The sequence below is a fragment of the Ambystoma mexicanum genome, chromosome 1q, assembly GCF_040938575.1.
Source record: "Ambystoma mexicanum isolate Mex_15411 chromosome 1q, UKY_AmexF1_1, whole genome shotgun sequence".
In the NCBI taxonomy this organism is placed as follows: Eukaryota; Metazoa; Chordata; class Amphibia; order Caudata; family Ambystomatidae; genus Ambystoma; species Ambystoma mexicanum.
The window spans coordinates 1,452,994,646-1,453,018,568 of NC_090922.1; the positions used below are offsets into that span (position 1 = coordinate 1,452,994,646).

The 23,923-nt window shown below is 48.0% G+C and overlaps 1 protein-coding gene across 1 annotated transcript in view; it reads right to left on the minus strand.

The window, feature by feature from the left end:
* The window catches only part of LOC138549495 (uncharacterized), a 177,433-nt gene extending 157,438 nt beyond the window's left edge, over positions 1 to 19,995 (minus strand). The window contains exon 1 of the mRNA XM_069642348.1: positions 19,274 to 19,995. Coding sequence (XP_069498449.1) covers positions 19,274 to 19,307 — 34 coding nt within the window. The 5' untranslated portion in view covers positions 19,308 to 19,995. The remainder of the gene's footprint in view (positions 1 to 19,273) is intronic.
* Positions 19,996 to 23,923: the final 3,928 nt, after the last annotated feature.

Here is a 23,923-nt window from a genome sequence, read left to right on the forward strand (position 1 = left end):
GACAGCTGCCCAGCTCAAATAATAAAGGACGCTGCCAGAGACTTAGCCCCTTTCATCTCAAAGCTCATTAACTCATCCTTCAAATCTAACACAGTGCCAGCCAACTTAAAAGAATCCTGGGTCCTCCCCCTTCTCAAAAAACAAACCCTCGATCATTCTATCCCGACTAACTATAGGCCCATTACCACAGTGCCCTTCCTACTAAAAATTATCGACAGAGTAGCCTATCTCCAAATTCAAGAGTACCTAGAAGCTTATCATCTACTAGGCTCGCGCCAATCGGGCTTCCGCCCGCTCCATGGCACGGAAACTGCCCTGATAGACCTCAAAACCAAAATTGAGGAATTTAAGGATAATGGGAAAACAGCGTTGCTACTCTTACTGGACTTGTCAGCAGATTTTGATTTGGTGGGCCATGCAGTCTTATGCAACCACCTCAAGCTGGCTGCCAACTTCACAGGAGACGCTATAGCTTGGGTCCAATCCTTTCTAGCCAACCGGACTATGAGAGTGTTCTCCTCCACTACCTATGCTGACCCCATCCAAATCACATGTGGAGTCCCACAGGGTTCCTGTGTCTCACCCACTATGTACAATATCTTCACCAAGCCATTGTTCGACAAGTTGGACAGTCTGGGCATCACCTACACTAATTACGCAGATGACACCCAGATCCTCATACCCCTTTCGGGCAACTACGAAGTGGACCTGGCTCTGGTGAACAAAATTTACATCCTCATTCAAGCATGGATGGCCACACATGGCCTCTGCCTGAACGACGATAAAACTGAAATCCTGCTCCTCGGTTCAGACCACAAACTATCCAAACTCACCCCGGACTACACCTCATTTAACATTGATAACAATACTATTAAGGTTATGCGCGAGGTCAAAACGTTGGGTTTTTACCTTGACTCAGCTCTCACCCTCAAAAAGCAAGTGAATTCCCTCGCCTCCTCAACCACCTACACGTGTAAACTCATCCGTGCCGCCAGACCCTTCCTGTCCAGTGCCAGCTGCCTCACCTTGGCCAATGCCCTTGTCATGCCTAGACTCGACTATTGCAACGCCTTATACTCAGGTGCCAACAAGTCGGTCACTGACAAACTCCAGAGATTGCAAAATAACGCTCTTAGAGCGGCTCTGAACATCCCACGCAGAGAACATATCTCCAAACATCGGATTGAAGCCCATTGGCTAAAGATAAAGGACAGAATCCTTCTTAAAACTATCTCCCTCACTTCTAAATGCCTCAACAATCAAGCACCCCCCTACCTAGCGGAAAGAATCAACTGGAGACCCTCTAACCGACTGACGAGATCTGCCAATACCTTCCTACTGGAAGTCCCCAGATTCAAACTTACCACAGCGGGCGGTGCAAGTTTCCCAGTTAGAGCTGCACAATCATGGAACACACTCCCACCCGACCTTAGATGCCCTTTACCCTACACAAGATTCAGATCCTACGCTCTCAAATCGCTGCACAACAACGACATGCAACGTCCCTCACCCTAGTGGTAACGGCACAACCTGTTATAATGCTGCTCTCTTTGCGTTTAAACTTGATATTCTATATGCATTGTATCACCTACTGTAACAAACCACTGTTTTTCTGTAACAGCCTGTGTCAGGCTTTGTAACTAAGTTTTGAGTCCTCTTGTACTGCTGCGCCCAGATGCCCACGGGCTCGGAGCGCATTACCAAATAAATAAACAAAGAAACAAACAAACAAACATCTCACATCACCATCCTACCTCCACAGCAAACTGAAAACCATCACCAACACAAACAGCAGACAAGGCAGCCAACATCTCCTACGCATTTCACGCAGCAAACCAACCGGCACACAAAAATAAGCATTCACGCATTGGGCATCCAGAGTCGGAAGCAACCTACCACCCGACATCAGCATCTCACCCTCTATCACCACTTTCCGAGAAAAAAAAAACTCTGCACACACCGCTTTCCCTACATCTAACCCAGCTACACTGCATCCTTTCTTTCTAACCTGTCCTAAAAATATTGTAACTTCTGTTTCACCTCCCACCTTTCTGAAATTCTGACCCTTGTAAGGCACTCCAAGACCCTCTGTGTGGGGCCAATGCTGGACAAAATGTTCTTTTAAAACTAAAATAAAACAAAGTCATATTTTATTTACATATGGAGCAACACTGTAGTTGATTAAACCCTTTAAGGATTGAGATGGTAACGTCCTGGATTTTTAGCGCTTTTCATTTTGTTTTTTTGTCCAGTGTGTGTAGTTTTGCTTGCCCATTAATAAAAGCAGGTCTTCCAGTACCGGAATGCAACTTGATGGAAGCTGTTGTGTGATGTGATAGGTTATTTTTAACGTGCTTAATACTTAGAGGTTTCTAAGCGCGGACCCAGGATCGAACATGTGTTGCTCCGTGTTGCCATGCTTCAAAGGCGAGCACGTTGCCACTGAGCTATCCTTCCGAGACAGGCTCACACATAGGACCTGGTTGAGCATCTTGCACCTGAAATGGAGCAACTTGAGATATATTTATGTGTTATAAAAGCTACCTGCTCTTAGTCCTTTTGTTTATTTTTTGTTCACACTCGTATAGCGCTCAAGACACAGCCTGCAGACATAATGGCGCTAAACATAACAAATAACAAAAACATAAAACATTTCAAATTTATAAAAGCAGGACTACCTAAAGGAAAAACAACAAGAGAACAGGAGATTCTCAAGACAGCCCCACATATTAAAGTTAAAACAACGCACCAAAAGCAGCAGATAACAGAAGGCCTAACCATTCTACCTAAACAGAAGACCTATACTGAGTCAAACTATCAATCTTAAACGGGTCGAGCCCCAGTACAGACCTTCACAAACCCTTAAAGAATAAGGGAGGTTGCTACCGCCCCATCTCATCAATACACAATCTCTCAATTCATGAGTACACCAATGTCCAGTTCAAGCCGCCGAAGGACCTTAAAAACCCAGTTTTCTGGTGGAGCCAGGCCACCACCTTATTTCTTGATGCTTCCTTAGGTTCTCTCCCTATTGGGGTTCCTCACATGAGCAATTACAAAGTTTCTTTTGTCCATGATGAAATCTCTCACAGACGTATCCTCAATCCTGGTCATATGTGTTTTTCCAATACGTAGATCCTTGGAACCATAGAACTTTCTTTCAGGACTAGCGCAGAAGGAGCAGGTATAGTGATTTAGGAGAAAAATGATATTTCAAATGTTTTTACAGAATTTTTCTCCCCCAAAAAAAGATCATTCACCACAGGATTTGTCTGGATGTACTGATCTGCCATATTAGGATTCCAGATATTCTGAGAAGAATTATCCACCTCAGCCGGGAAAAGCTGAAAGGCAGATTTATCGAGAAGGTCAACCCAGGCACGGAAATCTGCAAAGTTTCTTCACTGCATGATCTCCTGAATGATATTATCTTTAACTTGTTGCCATTCCTCAGGCACAAGGCGTACAGCTGGTTCCTCCTCCATACTCGGATGAACCTTCGATGACATGGCAAACCCTCTGTCGCGAGATTGACCTCGTTTTTGCTTCGGGACAATGCTGATACCTTCAGGGTAGGAGTGAAATTTACAATATCTCCAACTTCAATATCAATAACTACACCGCCCAGTGCACGAGTCTGCCTCTCCAATAAGACAGTATTCTCCTTCACAGCCTTCATGTCTTGCTCCACACATGGCATGGGAACGGCCATAGGGCGATGAAATACTTTATTATCAGTAGGGGAGCGGTGTCTCCTATCCTGAAGGCACTGCATCCTTCGGTCACTACTAGCCAATACCTCAGCCAATACCTCAGCCAATACCTCAGCCAATACCTCAGCCAATACCTCAGATAGACGCGACTCCTTAGTCCTCACAAGATCACCATGCGCTACAGGGGCTATATGTGGTATCCCAGAATTAGGTTTTTGTGGCCCAGGCCCCTTCTTCACCCCCTGAGAAAGCTGTTCAGACACAGGGGAGGGTGAAAGAGACGTGACAGAGTGCCCGGATGTTGGTTTAAGGCCGTTTGCCCTTGTAACCGACATATTCAGCGCTCAAAAACGCATTGCGCTGAAAAATGTGCCCCAAAAAATAAGCACACTAATTCAAAACAAGGCAACAGCTTTCAAGAGGTTCCTTTCTCAGAGGCACAGGCCACATCACACAAAATGACGGGGCTATGCCGTCTGCTGCTATAGATGATGTGAATAGGCCAAGTGGCTGCATACTTTCAATAACCTTATAACAGAATGCACTCAGCATATATTTAATAGATGAGCCATCTCACACAGCTCAGCTTCAAATAATACACAGCAAGGCGGTCTGTTTATTAGGAGACAGTTCAGTTCCCTAATAAGGTAATAGCAGCACAGCAAGGCTTTTCACATTGATCAAGATGGGTTACAAGCCAAGAAGATCTCTGGGAAGGCCCCATGGGATAGGCCAAGAACATCTTTGGGAATGCACCATGGGATAAACCAGGGACATGTTTGGGAATGCACCATAGGATACATCAATAAAGTCATTGGGAACGTATGATGGGATAAATCAAGGACATCTTTATGAATACACCACGGAATAAGCCAAGAACATCTTTGAGAATGCACCCTAGGATAAGCTAAGAACATCTTTTAATAATAATAATAATTTAGCATTCATATAGCACTACAAACCCTTGGGTATCTGAGCGCTGCTTATTATTACCTACGGGGTGTGGTGCTCATGGAATAAGCCAAGAACATCTTTGGCAGTGCACCATGGGATAAGCCAAGAACATCTCTGGGAATACACCCTGGGATAAGCCAAGAACATCTTTGGGAATACACCATGGAATAAGCCAAGAACATCTTTGAGAATGCACCCTAGGATAAGCTAAGAACATCTTTTAATAATAATAATAATTTAGCATTTATATAGCACTACAAACCCTTGGGTATCTGAGCGCTGCTTATTATTACCTACGGGGTGTGGTGCTCATGGAATAAGCCAAGAACATCTTTGAGAATGCACCCTAGGATAAGCTAAGAACATCTTTTAATAATAATAATAATTTAGCATTTATATAGCACTACAAACCCTTGGGTATCTGAGCGCTGCTTATTATTACCTACGGGGTGTGGTGCTCATGGAATAAGCCAAGAACATCTTTGGCAGTGCACCATGGGATAAGCCAAGAACATCTCTGGGAATACACCCTGGGATAAGCCAAGAACATCTTTGGGAATACACCATGGAATAAGCCAAGAACATCTTTGAGAATGCACCCTAGGATAAGCAAGAACATCTTTTAATAATAATAATAATTTAGCATTTATATAGCACTACAAACCCTTGGGTATCTGAGCGCTGCTTATTATTACCTACGGGGTGTGGTGCTCATGGAATAAGCCAAGAACATCTTTGGGACTACACCGTGGAATAAGCCAAGAACATATTTGGCAGTGCACCATGGGATAAGCCAAGCACGTCTCTGGGAATACACCCTGGGATAAGCCAAGAACATCTTTGGGAATACACCATGGAATAAGCCAAGAACATCTTTGGCAGTGCACCATGGGATAAGCCAAGAACATCTCTGGGAATACACCCTGGGATAAGCCAAGAACATCTTTGGGAATACATCATGGAATAAGCCAAGAACATCTTTGGCAGTGCACCATGGGATAAGCCAAGAACATCTCTGGGAATACACCCTGGGATAAGCCAAGAACATCTTTGTGAATACACCATGGAATAAGCTAAGAACATCTTTGGGAATACACCATGGAATAAGCTATGAACATCTTTGGGACTACACCGTGGAATAAGCCAAGAACATATTTGGCAGTGCACCATGGGATAAGCCAAGCACGTCTCTGGGAATACACCCTGGGATAAGCCAAGAACATCTTTGGGAATACAGCATGGAATAAGCTAAGAACATCTTTGGGACTACACCATGGAATAAGCCAAGAATATCTTTGGCTGTGCACCATGGGATAAGCCAAGAACATCTCTGGGAATAGACCCTGGGATAAGCCAAGAACATCTTTGGGAATACACCATGGGATAAGCCAAGAACATCTCTGGGAATACACCCTGGGATAAGCCAAGAACATCTTTGGGAATACATCATGGAATAAGCCAAGAACATCTTTGGCAGTGCACCATGGGATAAGCCAAGAACATCTCTGGGAATACACCCTGGGATAAGCCAAGAACATCTTTGTGAATACACCATGGAATAAGCTAAGAACATCTTTGGGAATACACCATGGAATAAGCTATGAACATCTTTGGGACTACACCGTGGAATAAGCCAAGAACATATTTGGCAGTGCACCATGGGATAAGCCAAGCACGTCTCTGGGAATACACCCTGGGATAAGCCAAGAACATCTTTGGGAATACACCATGGAATAAGCCAAGAACATCTTTGGCAGTGCACCATGGGATAAGCCAAGAACATCTCTGGGAATACACCCTGGGATAAGCCAAGAACATCTTTGGGAATACATCATGGAATAAGCCAAGAACATCTTTGGCAGTGCACCATGGGATAAGCCAAGAACATCTCTGGGAATACACCCTGGGATAAGCCAAGAACATCTTTGTGAATACACCATGGAATAAGCTAAGAACATCTTTGGGAATACACCATGGAATAAGCTATGAACATCTTTGGGACTACACCGTGGAATAAGCCAAGAACATATTTGGCAGTGCACCATGGGATAAGCCAAGCACGTCTCTGGGAATACACCCTGGGATAAGCCAAGAACATCTTTGGGAATACAGCATGGAATAAGCTAAGAACATCTTTGGGACTACACCATGGAATAAGCCAAGAATATCTTTGGCTGTGCACCATGGGATAAGCCAAGAACATCTCTGGGAATAGACCCTGGGATAAGCCAAGAACATCTTTGGGAATACACCATGGAATAAGCTAAGAACATCTTTGGGAATAGACCATGGAATAAGCTAAGAACATCTTTGGGAATACAACATGGAATAAGCTAAGAACATCTTTGGGACTACACCATGGAATAAGCCAAGAACATCTTTGGCTGTGCACCATGCGATAAGCCAAGAACATCTCTGGGAATACACCCTGGGACAAGCCAAGAACATCTTTGGGAATACACCATGGAATAAGCTAAGAACATCTTTGGGAATACACCATGGAATAAGCTAAGAATATCTTTGGGACTACACCATGGAATAAGCCATGAACATATTTGGCAATGCACCATAGGATAAACCAAGAACATCCCTGGGAATACACCATGGGATAAGCCAAGAACATATTTGGCAGTGCACCATGGAATAAGCCAAGAACATCTCTGGGAAAACACCATGGGATAAGCCAAGAACATCTTTGGCAGTGCACCATAGGATAAGCCAAGACCATCTCTGGAATACACCTTGGGATAAGCCAAGAACATATTTGGGAATACACCATGGAATAAGCTAAGAACATATTTGAGAATACACCATGGAATAACCCAAGAACATCTTTGGCTGTGCACCATGCGATAAACCAAGAACATCTCTGGGAATACACCCTGGGATAAGCCAAGAACATATTTGGGAATACACCATGGAATAAGCCAAGAACATCTCTGAGAATGCACCCTAGGATAAGCCAAGAGCATCTTTGTGAATACACCATGGAATAAGCCAAGAACATCTTTGGGAATGCACCCTGGGATAAATCGAGAACATCTTTGGGAAGGCCTCATGTGATAGGCCCAGAAAACTTTGGGAATACACCATGTAATAAGCCAAGATCATATTTGGGAATACACCATTGAATAAAACAAGAACATTTGGGGGAATACACCATGGGATAACCCAAGAACATCTTTGGGAAAGCCTGATGGGATAGGCCCAGAACATCTTTGGGTATACACCATGGGATACGACACTGAGAGCAATCCGGCACAATAAGACTTGGGTATTGGCAAGCGCTTTGAAACACATTGTGTATAGGCGCTATATAAATAAAATATCATATCATATTTGTGGGGTCATTCTGTAGGGAAGGCATGGTATCACAGGTATGGCACAGACACAATAGGTATAGTTTATAAAACCTTTATCGAAGTTTCTGGGGTTTGCTTTGCCCTATAACTAAACTGGGAGTAGTCTAGACCATCAAATGATAAACAAAACAGTCCTAGTAGAGTCTGTCAAATCAAAATGGCCTATACTAACAAAATCTAATGCCTTCCCTATCTCTTGTACAAAAAGTATAAAAAGGAGAAATGTATGCAAAGGAAGAAACAGTGTTCAGATTAATAAAGGTAGCTAAATCAGCTCTCCTCCCCACGTTAGAGCCTACGGAGTAAGGCGGTCTTTGTAGACAGGATTACACACTCTGGCTCGGGTTCTTAGTACAATAAACAGTTCCAAAACGTGTATCAATGCCTGCCTGGCCTTCCACATTAAAGTCTCTTGTTCAGACCTCCAAACAATGTTTCAACACAAAGTTCACGTAGGTCCCCCTCTGTCAGGCTTAGACCTGTTCAAACATAAACTTAACGTAGGTCCCCCTCTGGCTGGCTCAGACCTCTTCAGCACAAAGTTCAACAAAACTTGCAAAGGGCTAGCTTCTCCAAGCTTTTTACACTTCGGGTCTCCCTCAGCCGGGCTCAGACCACTTTAGGGTGTCGAAGACTTACGAATGTGCGTGGCTTTCTTTACAAACCTTTGCAGGACCACTTCAACTTATAGTTCAAGATTCAACTTCCACTCTCCCCTTCTCTAGGAGGTAATTCTGCTTACTTTGCTTTTGCACCTCATTTGCTTTATTGTTACAAACAATGAACCTTTCACAGAGACTTTCGATTAGGTTACTTCCTATCGCCGGACAACTCTGTTACTCAGTATCGCTGATTCCACAGCTATCTTTTTACTTCAAAGTTCATTCCCAGGTATGCATTTTTTGAGTCTCGTCCACACACATGCAGCCTTCACTTGCGATATAATGATGCCCCTTCAACTTTCTTTAACACACACCGGTCTCTCAGGTCGCTTGCCAACTCAACAGCTGTGTGCGTGTCTTGCTTGGTTTTACGGGTGTCCAATTTACGAGTCAAGGTCAGTACCACAGGCTTGGCCTAGCTTCCCCAATTCTGCCATTCACCCGGTAGGGCTGCTGACATACAAAAGGACATTACGATCTACACTTGCAGGATCTGGCCTTCTCCACGTGTCTTCCATGATCTGTCACAGGCAACAACCTCCCGTGGGGAACTCTTAGTGTTTTTGACCTGCTGTTTTTGTCCCCTGGTCCGTCACTCTGTTTCAGTATGTTTGCCTTTGCCCTGGAAGTCCTGCGCGTACTTGTGTTCCGCCTTGCTCAGAGTGTGTCTTTAGTTGTTGACTTTTATCCGTGTAAGGAGAGCTGATTGGTATCAGGTGTATGCACTTGAAATGAAGTGCCTCTCTTCGCCTGACCCAATTAACAGGACATGTCCAGTATGATGTAGGAAAGTTACTCTTGTTACTCTGTCGCCCTCTTCCTCTGCCCAGTGTTTGTGCAAAAAGGGGGGAGACGTTGAGACCTCAGAGAATCCTTCAAAATAGGATGGGGTCAATGAACAAAAAAAGGGGGAATACCGCATCTCACCATTGGATGCCTCACACCCACACCCTGAAGACTCCTCACCCAGTTGATGCTCCTGCACTGGTCCACCCCTACGGTCTGGATCCAAAGGCAATGGCCATGCCCTGGCCACATAAGAGAGAGAGAGATCCCCAGGAATAGCATGTGAGACACCCTCTGGTTTCTCACAATTCCAACAAAAAAATAAATGCAAATAATGGAAATCAAAATTCTCACACTGCATACTCTGTGGTGTTGTATGTCCTGTTATCCTACATCAAGGGCCCGATTCATGGATGCATGTGCATGTTTCAAAGTGACTTTGTACTGCCTACACAAACCTACACAAACTCCGATTCATGGAACTTGTGCAAAGTGTATTTTTGCAGTGCAAAGCTAGTGCAAAGTTATTTTGTACTGCATAAATTACTTTGCACTAAATTGCACTGCATGGAGGTGGGCTTGCATGTCGTATTTTCCGTTGTGTGTACACTGCTGGGGATACGATCAGACTTAGGGGAGTGTTTACGCACTGTTTTGTGGAGCAGGAACAGTTACGGCTGTTTGCACGCAGATTTTCAGAGTTTTTTCCCGAGTTACTATACATCGTATGCATGTTGTCGGGCTGCTGGTAACAATTACGGGGCGCAGGGTCACCGAGATGCAGGCTCGCTTGCGGGGGGGCCCCACACACTGTTTGAAAGGTGCGTGTATTCGCACCCGGGGCGGCATCCAAAGGTAGCTGTTTTGGCTGTTTTTGCTTTGGATGGGAGCGTATCGGGGTTGTTCCGGTGCAACTTGCATATACTTTGAGCAGAAGATTCCATGAATACACAGGGCACATATTTTTTATTCTGTGGGCAGGCTCGCGCTGTGACGTTTTCGACTTGTGGCCATTGCGGGATTAATGCACTCTTTTCGCTGCATCGGCCCCAGTGTGTGCATAATGAGTGGACAGGTGCGTGCAAGGTGCATAGACCTACCTGCGATGTGTTTTTAGACCTGCGTGTTCAAAGTACAATGATCAGCACAGGGTGCCAACAGGCACACGCATGGTGCATAGGCCCATGCAAGGTGCGGTGGCCCGCTCATACATTTAAGCGGTGTGGGCCCACCTCTTTGCACAATAAGCATTAGCCCACACACGTGCACACTGGATGGACCCATGTGTGCCCAAGGTGCATGATGCCACAGGAGAGCCATGTGCATGCACACAAGGTGAGCGGTCTCATGTGAGCCAACTTATGGGCATGCACAGCTGCACAGGTTCCGTCGGCATGCACATAAAATGCATGCACGCAAGGTGTTCGAGTCCCCCACACATATAAACACACTCACAGAGACAGAGATAATGGAATATGCTATATATCAATATATTATGTGACACTATATTAGCTCATGTCTTGTTTAGAATGTGTAATGTGGCATGCTATGTTTTAATATGTTATGTTGCATGTTATTTATTGTATGTAACCTGATATGCTATGTTTATTGGTCTTTACTTGCCACATATTGTGCTGGTGTGTTATGTTATGTAATAATGTTATCTTGTATACTGAGCTGTTTTACATTCTAATATGTTTTGCGATTCTGTCTTGTATCTTATGTTACATTGTTTAAACCAACATTGATGCATTCAAGCTACAAGTAACAAAGCCAACAGTGTGTCAGATATATAGGCACGTCTTCAAGCACACACACCGTTCACCAGCTATTAACATGACATGTCCCAGAAGTGGCAGCATTTGCAGGCAGGGACAGACCGTGTTCTGGAACAAATATATCAGGTCCTGCTGTCATATTCCAGGTAACATCATCAGAGACCCAGGATTTCCAATCATTTGAAGGTTTTGGTTTGAAAATCCCCAGGGCTCACACCAAAGTCCAGTATTGCCATGAAACCCCAAATATGTGGGCCATTGCCAGTCATCCAGTTCCCGGATACTGAAACCATTGTTGGGGATATCTGTTATTTGTGGAGCAGTACCCCAGCTAGAAAGGTTATGTCAGATTATTTTATATTCAGTGAACTCAATGCCCAGTTAGCGTAGCACAGCTAGAGTACATCAGGCTACCCTCGGCCGGCTCCTTCTCCTCCTCGCTCATATCTGACTGTCTGTCCGCCATTCAGTCTAGGTGCGCTGCAAATGTCCTCTACCTGAACGCCAATGAGACTGAGATCGTTTGCATTGGGACCGCTGCTCCCGCTTTCCCACTTTCCCTCTGGCCGGCCTTCCTTGGCCCTGCGCCTGAACCCACCAGCGAAGCAAGAAACCTTGGGGTCATCTTCGACTCCACTCTCTCCTTCTCCTCTCACATTTCAGGCCTCTCTAACAAGTCTACCTATCAGCTACACCTCCTCAGAGGTACTCCACCTTTTCTCACTTTCACAGAGAGACTCACTGTTTCCAGACCCCTGGTTCTCTCCAGGCTGGACTATTGAAACAGCCTCTTCCTGAACCTCCCTTCCTCTGCCCTGTCCCCTCTGTAACACATCCAGAACAGAACTGCAAGACTTATCCTTGGCCTGAAGCCCAGAGACCGCATCTCCCCAGCACTGAAATCCCTTCACTGGCTCCCTGTGGCGGCAAGGATCAAGTTCAAGACCCTCTGCATTGTCCACAAGGCTTTCTGGGGCATGGGACCTACCTATCTGCGACAATGCCTACCTGAACACTGTCCTTCCTGAACCCTCCGCTCATCTATCTCCATCCTGCGAGTGAGCCGGTTCTCCAAGCAGAGATTTGGAGGGCGGTCCTTATCCTTAGCAGGCGTCGCCCTCTGGAATAGCTTCTCTGCCGCCCTCTGTCTGGAGCCAGATCTCTTTAAATTCTGGAAACTCCTCAAGACTTTCCTCTTCTCCTCTTCCTTCTCTCTCCCTCTACCCTGCTAACATAGTTCTCAGCTTGTTCACCCTCTCCCTCCTCCTCCGTACAGCATGCTGACTGGCCGCCGGGCGTACCTCAGAGTCACACTGGACCCTGGTACCACTGCCAGTCCTCCCTCGCACTTGCCTCAGCGCCCTACACCCCACCCCACTCAATACACTTGAGAAATTAACCCACGAGAGTGGCTCTCTCTGCACTTACCCCAGTCTCAACCGACCGGGTGCACTTGATCCTCCCCCTCCCTGTGACCCTCTGTGCGCTTGCTCGATCCGTATGCACCGCACCGAAGATGGCATGTCTGTTCTCCCTTATCTTCACCCCTTAATTGTGCTGTCTAAAACTGCAGAATCGCTGTCAGGCCTGTTTGCTGCCCCCAAAAAGTTAAATGCACTTACTCTGCCTGTGCAGACTATTATCATCTCAGAATTTCAAGCGCTCTGAGCGACTGCTTGTTTTTTCCCCATGCTCCCACCCTCCTTAAGCGCTTTGAAACACTTGCCTGAGTATAGGCGCTATATAAATAAACAATTCCATACCATACATTTTGACCAATTATGGGTTATCCAACTCCAGGCCTCGGTGGCCAAAAACCTGACGGATATCCCTCAATAATATTCATGAGAAAATAATTGCAGCATTTAGAATCATTGTATCTAAATGTATCTCATGATTATTCATGAGGGGTATCCTGAAGATATGACATGGATCCCGCCCTCGAGGGCCTGAGTTGGACAACCTGTAGGACATCGATGTTATGTTTAGTATTGCCTACTTAATTCAATAAGACCAAACATAATGATGCCCAGTTTCAACAGCGTTTCCATATTCCATTATGCCCAGGGATCACCAAAGAGCCACATTCTAATACTCATGGCAATTCCAGATCCCAGTGTCCCTGTTAGCACTTGTCCAGGTGGCTGTCTGTAGTGTCTTGGCAGTGTATGTGCAGTGTTGGAGAGAGTAGATACTGGCAGTGCTGTTCTATTGTAGGTTTGTGTATGTGAAGCCATGTAGGCGGTGCACATGCAGTGCTGTAGATGTGCAGTGGGTTTGTGTGTGGTGCTGGGGGTATTTATGTGTGCAGAGAGGAATTTATGTCACGGTATGTGTGTGTGCACCCATTCACTGGTAGAGTAGTGTGTGTGTGTGTGTGTGTGTGTGCGTGCGTGCGTGCGTGCGTGCGTGCGTGCGGGCGTGCGTGCACCTGGTCGGTTGAGACAGGGGTGAGTGCAGAGAGAGCCACTCTCTTGGGTTAATTTTTCAAGTGTGTGAGTGTTTGGTGCTAAAGGTGTGTTCAGTGCTGCAAGCACACTGTGGGCATAGAATTTTAGCACGGTGCAAAGAGACTTTGCACTGGTGCAAAGTGATTTCACAGAGCAGTGCAAAGTATATTGTTGTAGTGCAAAGTGAGTTTGCACTGGTACAAAACTGGTACAAAGTCACTTTGCACTGCATAAGTACACTATGCACCACTCTGTGAATCCGGGTGTCTGTTGGCAGTGCAAAGTGACCTTGCACCAGTGCACAGTCACTTTGCACTGCGCTACACATTCCGTGAATCATGCCCTGTGTGTTTTTGTGCGTGTGCAATGCAGTGCTGGAGGCAGAGTGGGTGTGTGTAAAATCTTCACATTTATAGTAGGATCAATAACATAAATAATGGTTGGGTCAAAACAAATAGCATTTTCTTCTGATACTTCCCAGGAGAGAAGGCCTGATGGAATTAGGCTGTGAAAGTTGCCAGTCTAACGCGGCCACTCTATTTGCTACAGCCAAATAACAACAGGCTGTCTATGCATACTCATATCACCCCTCCTCAACCGGCACTCTCATGCCATTAGAATTGCCACACTAGGTTTGCCTTGAGACGTCTATGAGCCAAAACTAAAAAGAATGTCCAACTCAAGGGTCAGCGACCATCAGGGGCGCGACAAAACCTACATTTCTGGTTTGGGGTGAGAGGGGGCAGGAGGAGGCTATCCCTTCAAATGTTGGGGGAGGCACTGAGACAGTGGGGGAGGGGCACACTTATTTCTGTCGGGGGCATCTAACTTCTTAACACATTGTAATGAAACTATTTTAGTGCAGCTTCAATGTTACAAGCAGTTAACTCTCTCATTTAAGTCTGAAAGCACCCACTTATGGACTGCTGTGACAATGAGCTGTCTCCCTGTCCCCCCTACCCTTCCAATCACTCCCCTGACATCCATGCACTAAACCCACATCTTAATTTTAATTGCCTAAATTTTAATTTTAACTGTCTCGCGAGGATAGCTCAGTGGCAATGTGCTCGCCTTGGAAGCAAGACGACACAGAGCACCACAGGTTCGATCCCCGGGTACGCGCTTAGAACCTTCTGCGTATTAAGTGCCTTATAAATATCCTATCATATCATGAAACTGTATGCGTAAGAATGCAGGTGCTAACAGTGAAATGCTTTACAGTCTTTATTGTGTAGGAATACATACACAAATTGCACAGAATTGTCATAAGGTTAGAGTAAAACGGGTATCCCAAAATAACAAGTAAATGCTTTAGATTAGTAATTGCGAGGAAGCCCAGGTTCTGGATAACGTCTGTCTCCCATTCTGTGACACGGCTCTCTGTAGGTCAGCCAGGTAGAGTACACATAGCCCAACATTTCGGGGGGGGGGGGGGGGGTTGTTTGCTGAAGCCTTTTCAGGTCAATGGTGTTGCACCACTGGCCGTGGACTTGGGACTGGCAAACAGAGGACGCCCTGGACACCAGAGGAAGACAAGGTCTCTCTCCACCCAGCGGCATTGGAGCTCCGTGAAGACGGGCACTTCCTGCTTCATGGCACCAGAATGAGGAAACAAGGAGGGGCTAGTTCGAAAATGTAAAACACAGCCTTCAAACACTTTAGTGTGCAGCAAAAATGCAGAACATGTTGAGCGAGCGGCCGGCCTGCCTGCACAGCCGCTGGCAGCAACTGGCAGCAACTGATGACTCACTGCGTCCCAGGTGAAGATGCTGGTGTCATGGCTTCCCAGGGGCCTGTCTACTCAGAGCAATAAACCTGGGCGCCACCCTGCCATCGCCCTGATTATAAATGATGCCTCATGAATAGGCGAAAGAAGCTTGGGACTGTGGAATAGCGATAGCTGCCCTTGCCATGCTGTAACCAGAGGCCCTGGCTGGAGGTCAGGAAACGGCAGTAGGAGAGGACCTGCTCCCAACAGCCTGGGGGACAGGAACATCCAGTCCAGCTGGTATGACAGCCTCTGCCCCGTATCCACCCCCCAGACAGCCTCATCTCCAGGGTGTTGCTACCCAAACACGCCAGCGCTACTCAGGCATACCCACTCCTAACCGCCTTGTTCTATCTGCTGAGGTGAAGGTCAACATCTCGTGCCCATGAGGGGTTCATTTATACTCATCAGAGTAGGCTCTGTCAGTCATACTGCACTACAAAGTGCAGTCTATCCAGCAGACCTCTTCTACAGAGTGCAGCCTGCCCTCAGCCTAGGCTACATAGTGCAGTCTAACCTCACACCTGCTCTACAGAGTGCAGGATGCCTACACACCTGCTCTACATAAGACAGCCGGACCCGCCCCTGACCTACAAAGTGATGCAGAGTGCAGTCTATCCCAAAGACCAGTTCTACAGAGTGCAGCCTGCCCTCACACCTGACCTACAAAGTGATGCCTGTTCTCACAACTGCTCTACAAAATGTAAACTGTTCTACAGAGTGCAGTCTGTCCTCCACCCCACACTACATAGTGCAGTCTGCCCCAAACCTGCTTTACAGTCCAGTCTGTTACTGAAACATGCAGTACGGTGCGCATCCTACCCTCATACTTGCTCTACGAGTATAATCAGCCCTTCATACCTACTCTACTCTACAGACTGCAGTCTGTCATCATACCTGCTCTCAGAGTGCAGCTGGCCCTCACGCCTGATCCCCAGAAGTTGTCTGCTCCTCACATCTGCAATACAAAGTGCAGGTTAGCCCCCAAATATGTTCTATGGGGTGTGGAGTGACCCTCACACCTGCACCGCAAAGTGCAGTCAGTCCCCCACATGTGCAACTCCTCGTCATGTTGCTTGACTTTTCATTTATTTCCATTCCGTTCACCTGCTCTAAAGAGTGCTGTCTACCACTCACACCTGCTCTTCAGAGTGCATCTGCCTTCACATCTACTCTACAGAGTGCAGCATGTGCCCAAACCTGCTCAACAGAGTGATGTCTCCCACTCACACCTGCTCATGTGCCCAAACCTGCTCTTCAGAGTGCAGTCTACCACTCACACCTGCCCTTCAGTGTGCAACTGCCCTCACATCTACTCTACAGAGTGCAGCATGTGCCCAAACCTGCTCAACAGAGTGATGTCTCCCACTCACACCTGCTCATGTGCCCAAACCTGCTCTTCAGAGTGCAGTCTACCACTCACACCTGCCCTTCAGCGTGCATCTGCCCTCACATCTACTCTACAGAGTGCAGCATGTGCCCAAACCCGCTCTACAGAGTGCAGTCTACCACTCACACCTGCTCATCATGTGCCCAAACCTGCTCTAAAGAGTGCTGTCTACCACTCACACCTACCCTTCGGAGTGCATCTGCCCTCACATCTACTCTACAGAGTGCAGCATGTGCCCAAACCCGCTCTACAGAGTGCAGTTTACCACTCACACCTGCTCTTCATGTGCCCAAACCTGCTCTACAGAGTGCTGTCTACCACTCACACCTGCTCTTCATGTGACCAAACCTGCTCTACAGAGTGCTGTCTACCACTCACACCTGCTCTTCAGAGTGCAGTTTACCGCTAACACATGCTCTTCAGAGTGCATCTGCCTTCACATCTACTCTACAGAGTGCAGCATGTGCCCAAACCCGCTCTACAGAGTGCAGTCTACCACTCACACCTGCTCTTCATATGCCCAAACCTGCTCTAAAGAGTGCTGTCTACCACTCACACCTGCTCTTCAGAGTGCAGACTACCGCTAACACATGCTCTTCAGAGTGCATCTGCCTCACATCTACTCTACAGAGTGCAGCATGTGCCCAAACCCGCTCTACAGAGTGCAGTCTACCACTCACACCTGCTCTTCATGTGCCCAAACCTGCTCTAAAGAGTGCTGTCTACCACTCACACCTGCTCTTCAGAGTGTATCTGCCCTCACATCTACTCTACAGAGTGCAGGGTGTGCCCACACCTGCTCTACAGAGTGCAGTCTACCACTCACACCTGCTCTTCAGAGTGTATCTGCCCCCACATCTACCCTGCAGAGTGCAGCATGTGCCCAAACCTGCTCTACAGAGTGCAGTCTACCACTCAGACCTGCTCTTCAGTGCGCATATGGGCTCACATCTACTCTACAGAGTGCAGCATGTCCCCAAACCTGCTCTACAGAGTGCATCTGCCCTCACATCTACTCTACAGAGCGCAGCGTGTGCCTAAACCTGCTCTACAGAGTAGTCTACCACTCACATCCACTCTTCAGTGTACATGTGCCTCTCACACTCACTGTAAGACCTGTCTGCACTCTCGTCCACTCTACAGAGTGCAGTCTGCCCCCTCTATGGGTCGAAATCTGCTCCTCACTCTGCACTTGAGTGCAGCCTGCCCTTACAACTGCTCTGCGATGTGGTCTGGTCCTTACACCTGATCTACAACGTACAGCCTAGCCCAAAAACCACTGTGTAGGGTGCAGTCCACCCCTACACCCGCACTACAAAGTGTAGTCTATCCCCTAAACGGGTTGCACAGAGTGCAGTCTGCACTTATACCTTTGCTAAAAAGTGCAGTCTGCCTTCACGCCTACATGGACTTAGCCTAATGCTCAGATCTGCCCTTCAGATGGCATGGACCCCTTACATCTGCTCCACAGCCTGCCTTGTCTACAACTGCTTCACAAAGTGTAATCTGCCCCTCACACCTGCGCTAAATGTGACACTCTGCCCCTCACACCTGTTCCGGGGAATGCAGATTGACCCTTACACCACTGTGCAGCATGCAGTCTGCCCTCACACCTGCTCTAGAGACTACCGTTTACGGTATAGAGTGCAGTCTGACCCCCCACACCTGAGCCCCACCGAGGACAGTGCACTTTCTCACACTTCCGCTGCAGGGTGCAGTGCACATTCACAAGTGCAGCCGGCATTGCCCCTCACCCCTGCAATACAGGGTGCAGGCCGTCCTTTACCCCTGCGCCACAGAGTGCAGCCTGCTCCCACGACTGCACTAGCCCCCTAACACACTCTAGATACGGTCTATCCTTCGTATCTGCACCGCGCAGTGCAGTTTGCCCTGCTCCCGGGACCCCGCCCTTCCACGGAGTGCAGCCCCCTCCATCTTCTCCAACAGCACTATAAAACCATAACCACACATGTTCTCTTTAGCGCCCACCCTTCGCGATCACAGCAATATAAGGTGGTAGAGTGCAGTCTGCCTCAGAGAGACGACACCCCAATCTGAAAGGAGGCGCACCCTTATAGAGTGCAGCCCCTCCCTTGAACAGTGCATTGTGCAGTCTGCCCCGGTATTGAGGACAACCCAAACTAGAGAGGAGCAACCCGTTTTGTAGAAAAGTGCGCCCCCTACATTTACAGAGTGCCCCCTCCACTTACAAGGTGCAGCAGCTGCCTTAAGGGCACCGTGCAGCCTCTCACCACACCCTTACGACATGCCCCCTCCCGTGCAGAAAGTGAGAAAGTGCGGTTCTCCTCCTCTACGCAGCCCTTCCCACACCTAGAGCGCTTCGCTCTAAAGACTCCTCTAAGCGCTATTCTTTCTGCACTGGCCCCACTCGTCCCACCCGAGTCCATACCTTTCTCCGCGATGCTGCTCCGCTTCCCCGGCATCCTGCGTCCCGGACTTCGCTGGAGGTTTTGAAAGACGGGTCGTGCTGCCCCTTGGCGCTCTCTCCCGGAGCGCCGCTGATGCTGCCCCTTGGCGCCCTCTCCCGGAGCGCCGCTGATGCGGCCCCTTGGCGCCCTGCAGCGCCGGTGACGCTGCCCTTTGGCGCACTCTCCCGGAGCGTCGTTGATGCTGCCCCTTCTCGCCCTGCAGCGCCGGTGATGCTGCCCCTTGGCGCCCTGCAGCGCCGGTGACGCTGCCCTTTAGCGCCCTCTTCCGGAGCGCCGCTGATGCTGCCCCTTGGCGCCCTCTCCCGGAGCGCCGCTGATGCTGCCCCTTGGCGCCCTCTCCCGGAGCGCCGCCGATGCTGCCCCTTGGCGCCCTGCAGCGCCGGTGACGCTGCCCTTTGGCGCCCTCTCCCGGAGCGCCGTTGATGCTGCCCCTTCTCGCCCTGCAGCGCCGGTGATGCTGCCCCTTGGCGCCCTGCAGCGCCGGTGACGCTGCCCTTTAGCGCCCTCTCCCGGAGCGCCGCTGATGCTGCCCCTTGGCGCCCTCTCCCGGAACGCCGGCGATGCTGCCCCTGCTCTCCGCACGCGGAGCTGGCGCCCACTCGCCCGGCCTCAGGTCTTTCCTGTGCCTCCCGCGGCGGCCAGAGCTAGAGCCAGCCTCTCTGCATCCTCGCCCTCGCGCTCTACCTCCGCTGCCGGCCTCGCCTCCCTGCGGGCGCCCTGCGCGCTGCTTCACGCCCTCTTTTTCTTTCCCCCCTCCACTCCCTGCTTTCCTGCGTCTTTCTCTTTCCACACACTTTCCCCCTTTCGTTCTTTTTCCTCTCGCCCTCCCTTCTTGCTAAGTATGCGGCCACCTCCACCCTTCTAACTGCCCCCGTTTCTTTCCCTCCAGCACTCGTCGCTAGGCCACCTTCCCTCTTCCTCCTCAGTTTGCTACACTCATTTCATTCCCCTCTGCTACTTGCTTTTTTCCTCCTCCACATTGTCCTGTGCATCACGCCTTCTTTTATCCCACATTCTTTTTCCATTCTGCCTACTTTCCTTTCCCATTGCCCTTCTATCTGTCCCCTATAGAAGTCTCCTTCTGTCATCCTTTCTCACCCCCCTTCTATTTACCCCTAGCAGCCTCATTCTGCAGCCTCAATGATTCCCCTTTTATCTTCCCCCAGCAGCCTCATTCTGCCAGCCTCTCACCCCCTTCTATTTACCCCTAGCAGCCTCATTCTGCAGCCTCTATCATTCCCCTTCTATATGCCCCCTCTAGCAGCCTCAATCTTCCGCCTTTCTCATTCCCCTTTATCTTCCCCCAACAGCCTCATCCTGCCAGCCCTTCCCATTGCCCTTCTATCTATCCCCTAGCAGCCTCATTCTACACCCTCTCATTCCCCTTCTATCTTCCCCCAGCAGCCTCATTCTACACCCTCTCATTCCCCTTCTATCTTCCCCCAGCAGCCTCATTCTGCAGCCTCTAACATTCCCCTTCTATATGCCCCCTCTAGCAGCCTCAATCTTCCGCCTTTCTCATTCCCCTACTATCTTCCCCCTAACAGCCTCATCCTGCCAGCCCTTCCCATTGCCCTTCTATCTTCCCCCAGCAGCCTCATTCTACACCCTCTCATTCCCCTTCTATCTTCCCCCAGCAGCCTCATTCCGCCAGCCTCTCATTCTTCCTCTATCTACCCCCTAGCAGCCTCATTCTGCCAGCCCTTCCCATTGCCCTTCTATCTATCCCATAGCAGCCTCATTCTACACCCTCTCATTCCCCTTCTATCTTCCCCCAGCAGCCTCATTCTGCAGCCTCTAACATTCCCCTTCTATATGCCTCCTCTAGCAGCCTCAATCTTCCACCTTTCTCATTCCCCTTCTATCTTCCCCCTAACAGCCTCATCCTGCCAGCCCTTCCCATTGCCCTTCTATCTTCCCCCAGCAGCCTCATTCTACACCCTCTCATTCCCCTTCTATCTTCCCCCAGCAGCCTCATTCTGCCAGCCTCTCATTCCTCCTCTATCTACCCCCTAGCAGCCTCATTCTGCCAGCCCTTCCCATTGCCCTTCTATCTATCCCCTAGCAGCCTCATTCTACACCCTCTCATTCCCCTTCTATCTTCCCCCAGCAGCCTCATTCTGCAGCCTCTAACATTTCCCTTCTATATGCCCCCTCTAGCAGCCTCAATCTTCAGCCTTTCTCATTCCACTTCTATCTGCCCCCAGCAGCCTCATTCTGCCAGCCTTTCTCAGTCTCCTTCAATCTGCTCCCTATAGAAGCCTCCTTCTCTCTGCCTTTCTCATTCCCCTTCTATCTTCCCCATAACAGCCTCATTCTGCCAACATTTCCCATTGCCCTACTACCTGCCCCCAGAAGCCTCATTCTGTAGCCTTTCTCATTCTCCTTCTATCTGCCCGCGGCCTCATTCTGCCAGCCTTTCTTATTTCTCTTCTGTTTGCCCGCTCTGTCAGCCTCATTCTGACAGCCTCTATCATACCCCTTCTATCTGCTCCCTCTATCAGCCTTATTGTGCCATCCTTTCTCATTGCCCTTCTATCTGCCCCTATTGACGTCTCATTCGGCTAGCCTTTCGCATTGCCCTTCTATCTGCCCCCTCTAGCAGCAACATTCTGCCAGCCTTTCTCATTTCTCTTCTGATTGCCAACTCTGCCAGCCTCATTCTGGATGGGGCAGATGTAATAGACATCTGCAGTCTGCCCTACTCTCTGTAGCATCCAAAAGCCACTTTGCTTCTTTGCAGACCGTGCCCACTTCTTTCTGCGCCGGTAAATAGCAGGTGCAGTCTGAAAGACCCAATAGGTGAGGCCAGGCGCCGCGATTCAGCCCATCTCCCAGTGGGAGTCCCCCATGGGTCTGCCCTTTGCCCACTACTCTTTGCCCTCTATATGTTCTGACTTGGCAAGGTCATTGTCTTCTTTGGGTTCTCCTACGTTAGGTAAGATAGCTCAGCGGGTTGAGTGCTCGCTGCTCCGATCTGAGCGTGATCTGCAGGTCACAGATTCGAATCCCAGCAAGGCCAACTCATCCTTTTGAGGTCGATAAATGAGTACCAATTATGGTTGGGTGATATTGTGTGTAAATATGTGCTCTGTAAAGCGCTTTGGATTAAGGCGCTACATAAATAACACATCATTATCATTATGATACCCAGTAGTGTTTATATTTGATAAGAAATTCAGGGTTGATACAAACGCATCACGTACCAATAGTTGCGGGCGGGATTAATAGGTTTCAGTAGCTAAAGAACCTTTAAAAGACGTGAGGCCAATGTTATTAAAGCAGTGGACTAACAGAGGCAGTAACGTTTTTGTTTTGAGAATTAAAGTGAGCGATATCTGGTATAAAAAACATTATTCAGAATAATTTAATGAATGTGCAGTCAGAAAATTGGCTACATTTAAAATATTAAAATATAAAATTTCATTATCGACAATAAATAAGAAAAACATAGGTCAATACAGCTATCTGTCCCTCAGTTATTTTGAAAAATTAAACAAGATTCTTGCATATTAATTTTATTTAATCATTCTAATGACAAGACTTCAATGTAATATGTGGGTAAATCAATTAGTGTTTTTTCTATATTATATTATCCTTCCAAATTCTAGAAAACAAAAAATCTAAATCAAAATGTCTGTAACTGACGATGTGATTGTAAACATGGCTGCCAGTGACATCTGCTGGGGAGGAGAAGCATTGTCGCTCATCCCCTTTTCATTATCTTTAGTACGCTTCAAAATCAGGTTGCGAAAGTCTGTCCGAAGAGATCAGTAGAAGCCTGGCTCGAGGATATTGTTTTGACGCTGCCGGGGCTGAGCACTGGCCACCCCCGGCCAACTTTAAGCACATCCCATATGCAGACCCGGCTTCCTGTTTCAGCCCCTCCCCACCCCTTCTAAATTCTGTAAGGCATTAGGCCTTGGTGGTAATCCGGCAGTGAACCCATGGAATCACCGCAAACTGAGTTACCATTACTTCTCTGCCCCGTTGCATTAGCATGGGATTACGGGTGGTGGTAAGGCAGTGTAAATCTCAATTTTGGAGGTCAAAGGACTCTGGGAATTTTAACGGATTTACAGCAACTGGTAATACCGCACAGTAAACTTGCTGAGTCTTATCTCCAAACCTGTAGTGTGGCAGTGTGGTAATGAGGCAGTAACAACATTATCGCCACTTGAGCACACTGAAGTACTTGTGTGCCCCCTGACCCCAAAAGAGGGACAGCTAGCACAGCCATTTTATTGTCAAATCAGAAGGCTGAGGCTGTCTCGGTGACTATATATGGTTCATTTGTTACAAACACTAATGTTAAGGTGAGTGTTGTGAAGAATTAAATTAGCACCAAGCCCAGTGTGCATGAGGTTCCCAGTGTTTCATACCCTTTTAAAACAGTCATATTCGTAAAATAAAAAGATTTGTGGTCTTTCTCATGTTCCCGAAATGCTCTTCGATTTCTTTTTTGATCTCCTCCACTTTCTCATCGAGGTAGTAAAAAAATAATGTATATGGTCATTCCCTATTTTGATACTGTGCTTTTCTCAATAAGACTGGTATTACTCTCTTAATATGATTTCAGCATATAACGCAATTTATATTACAGGGACTGT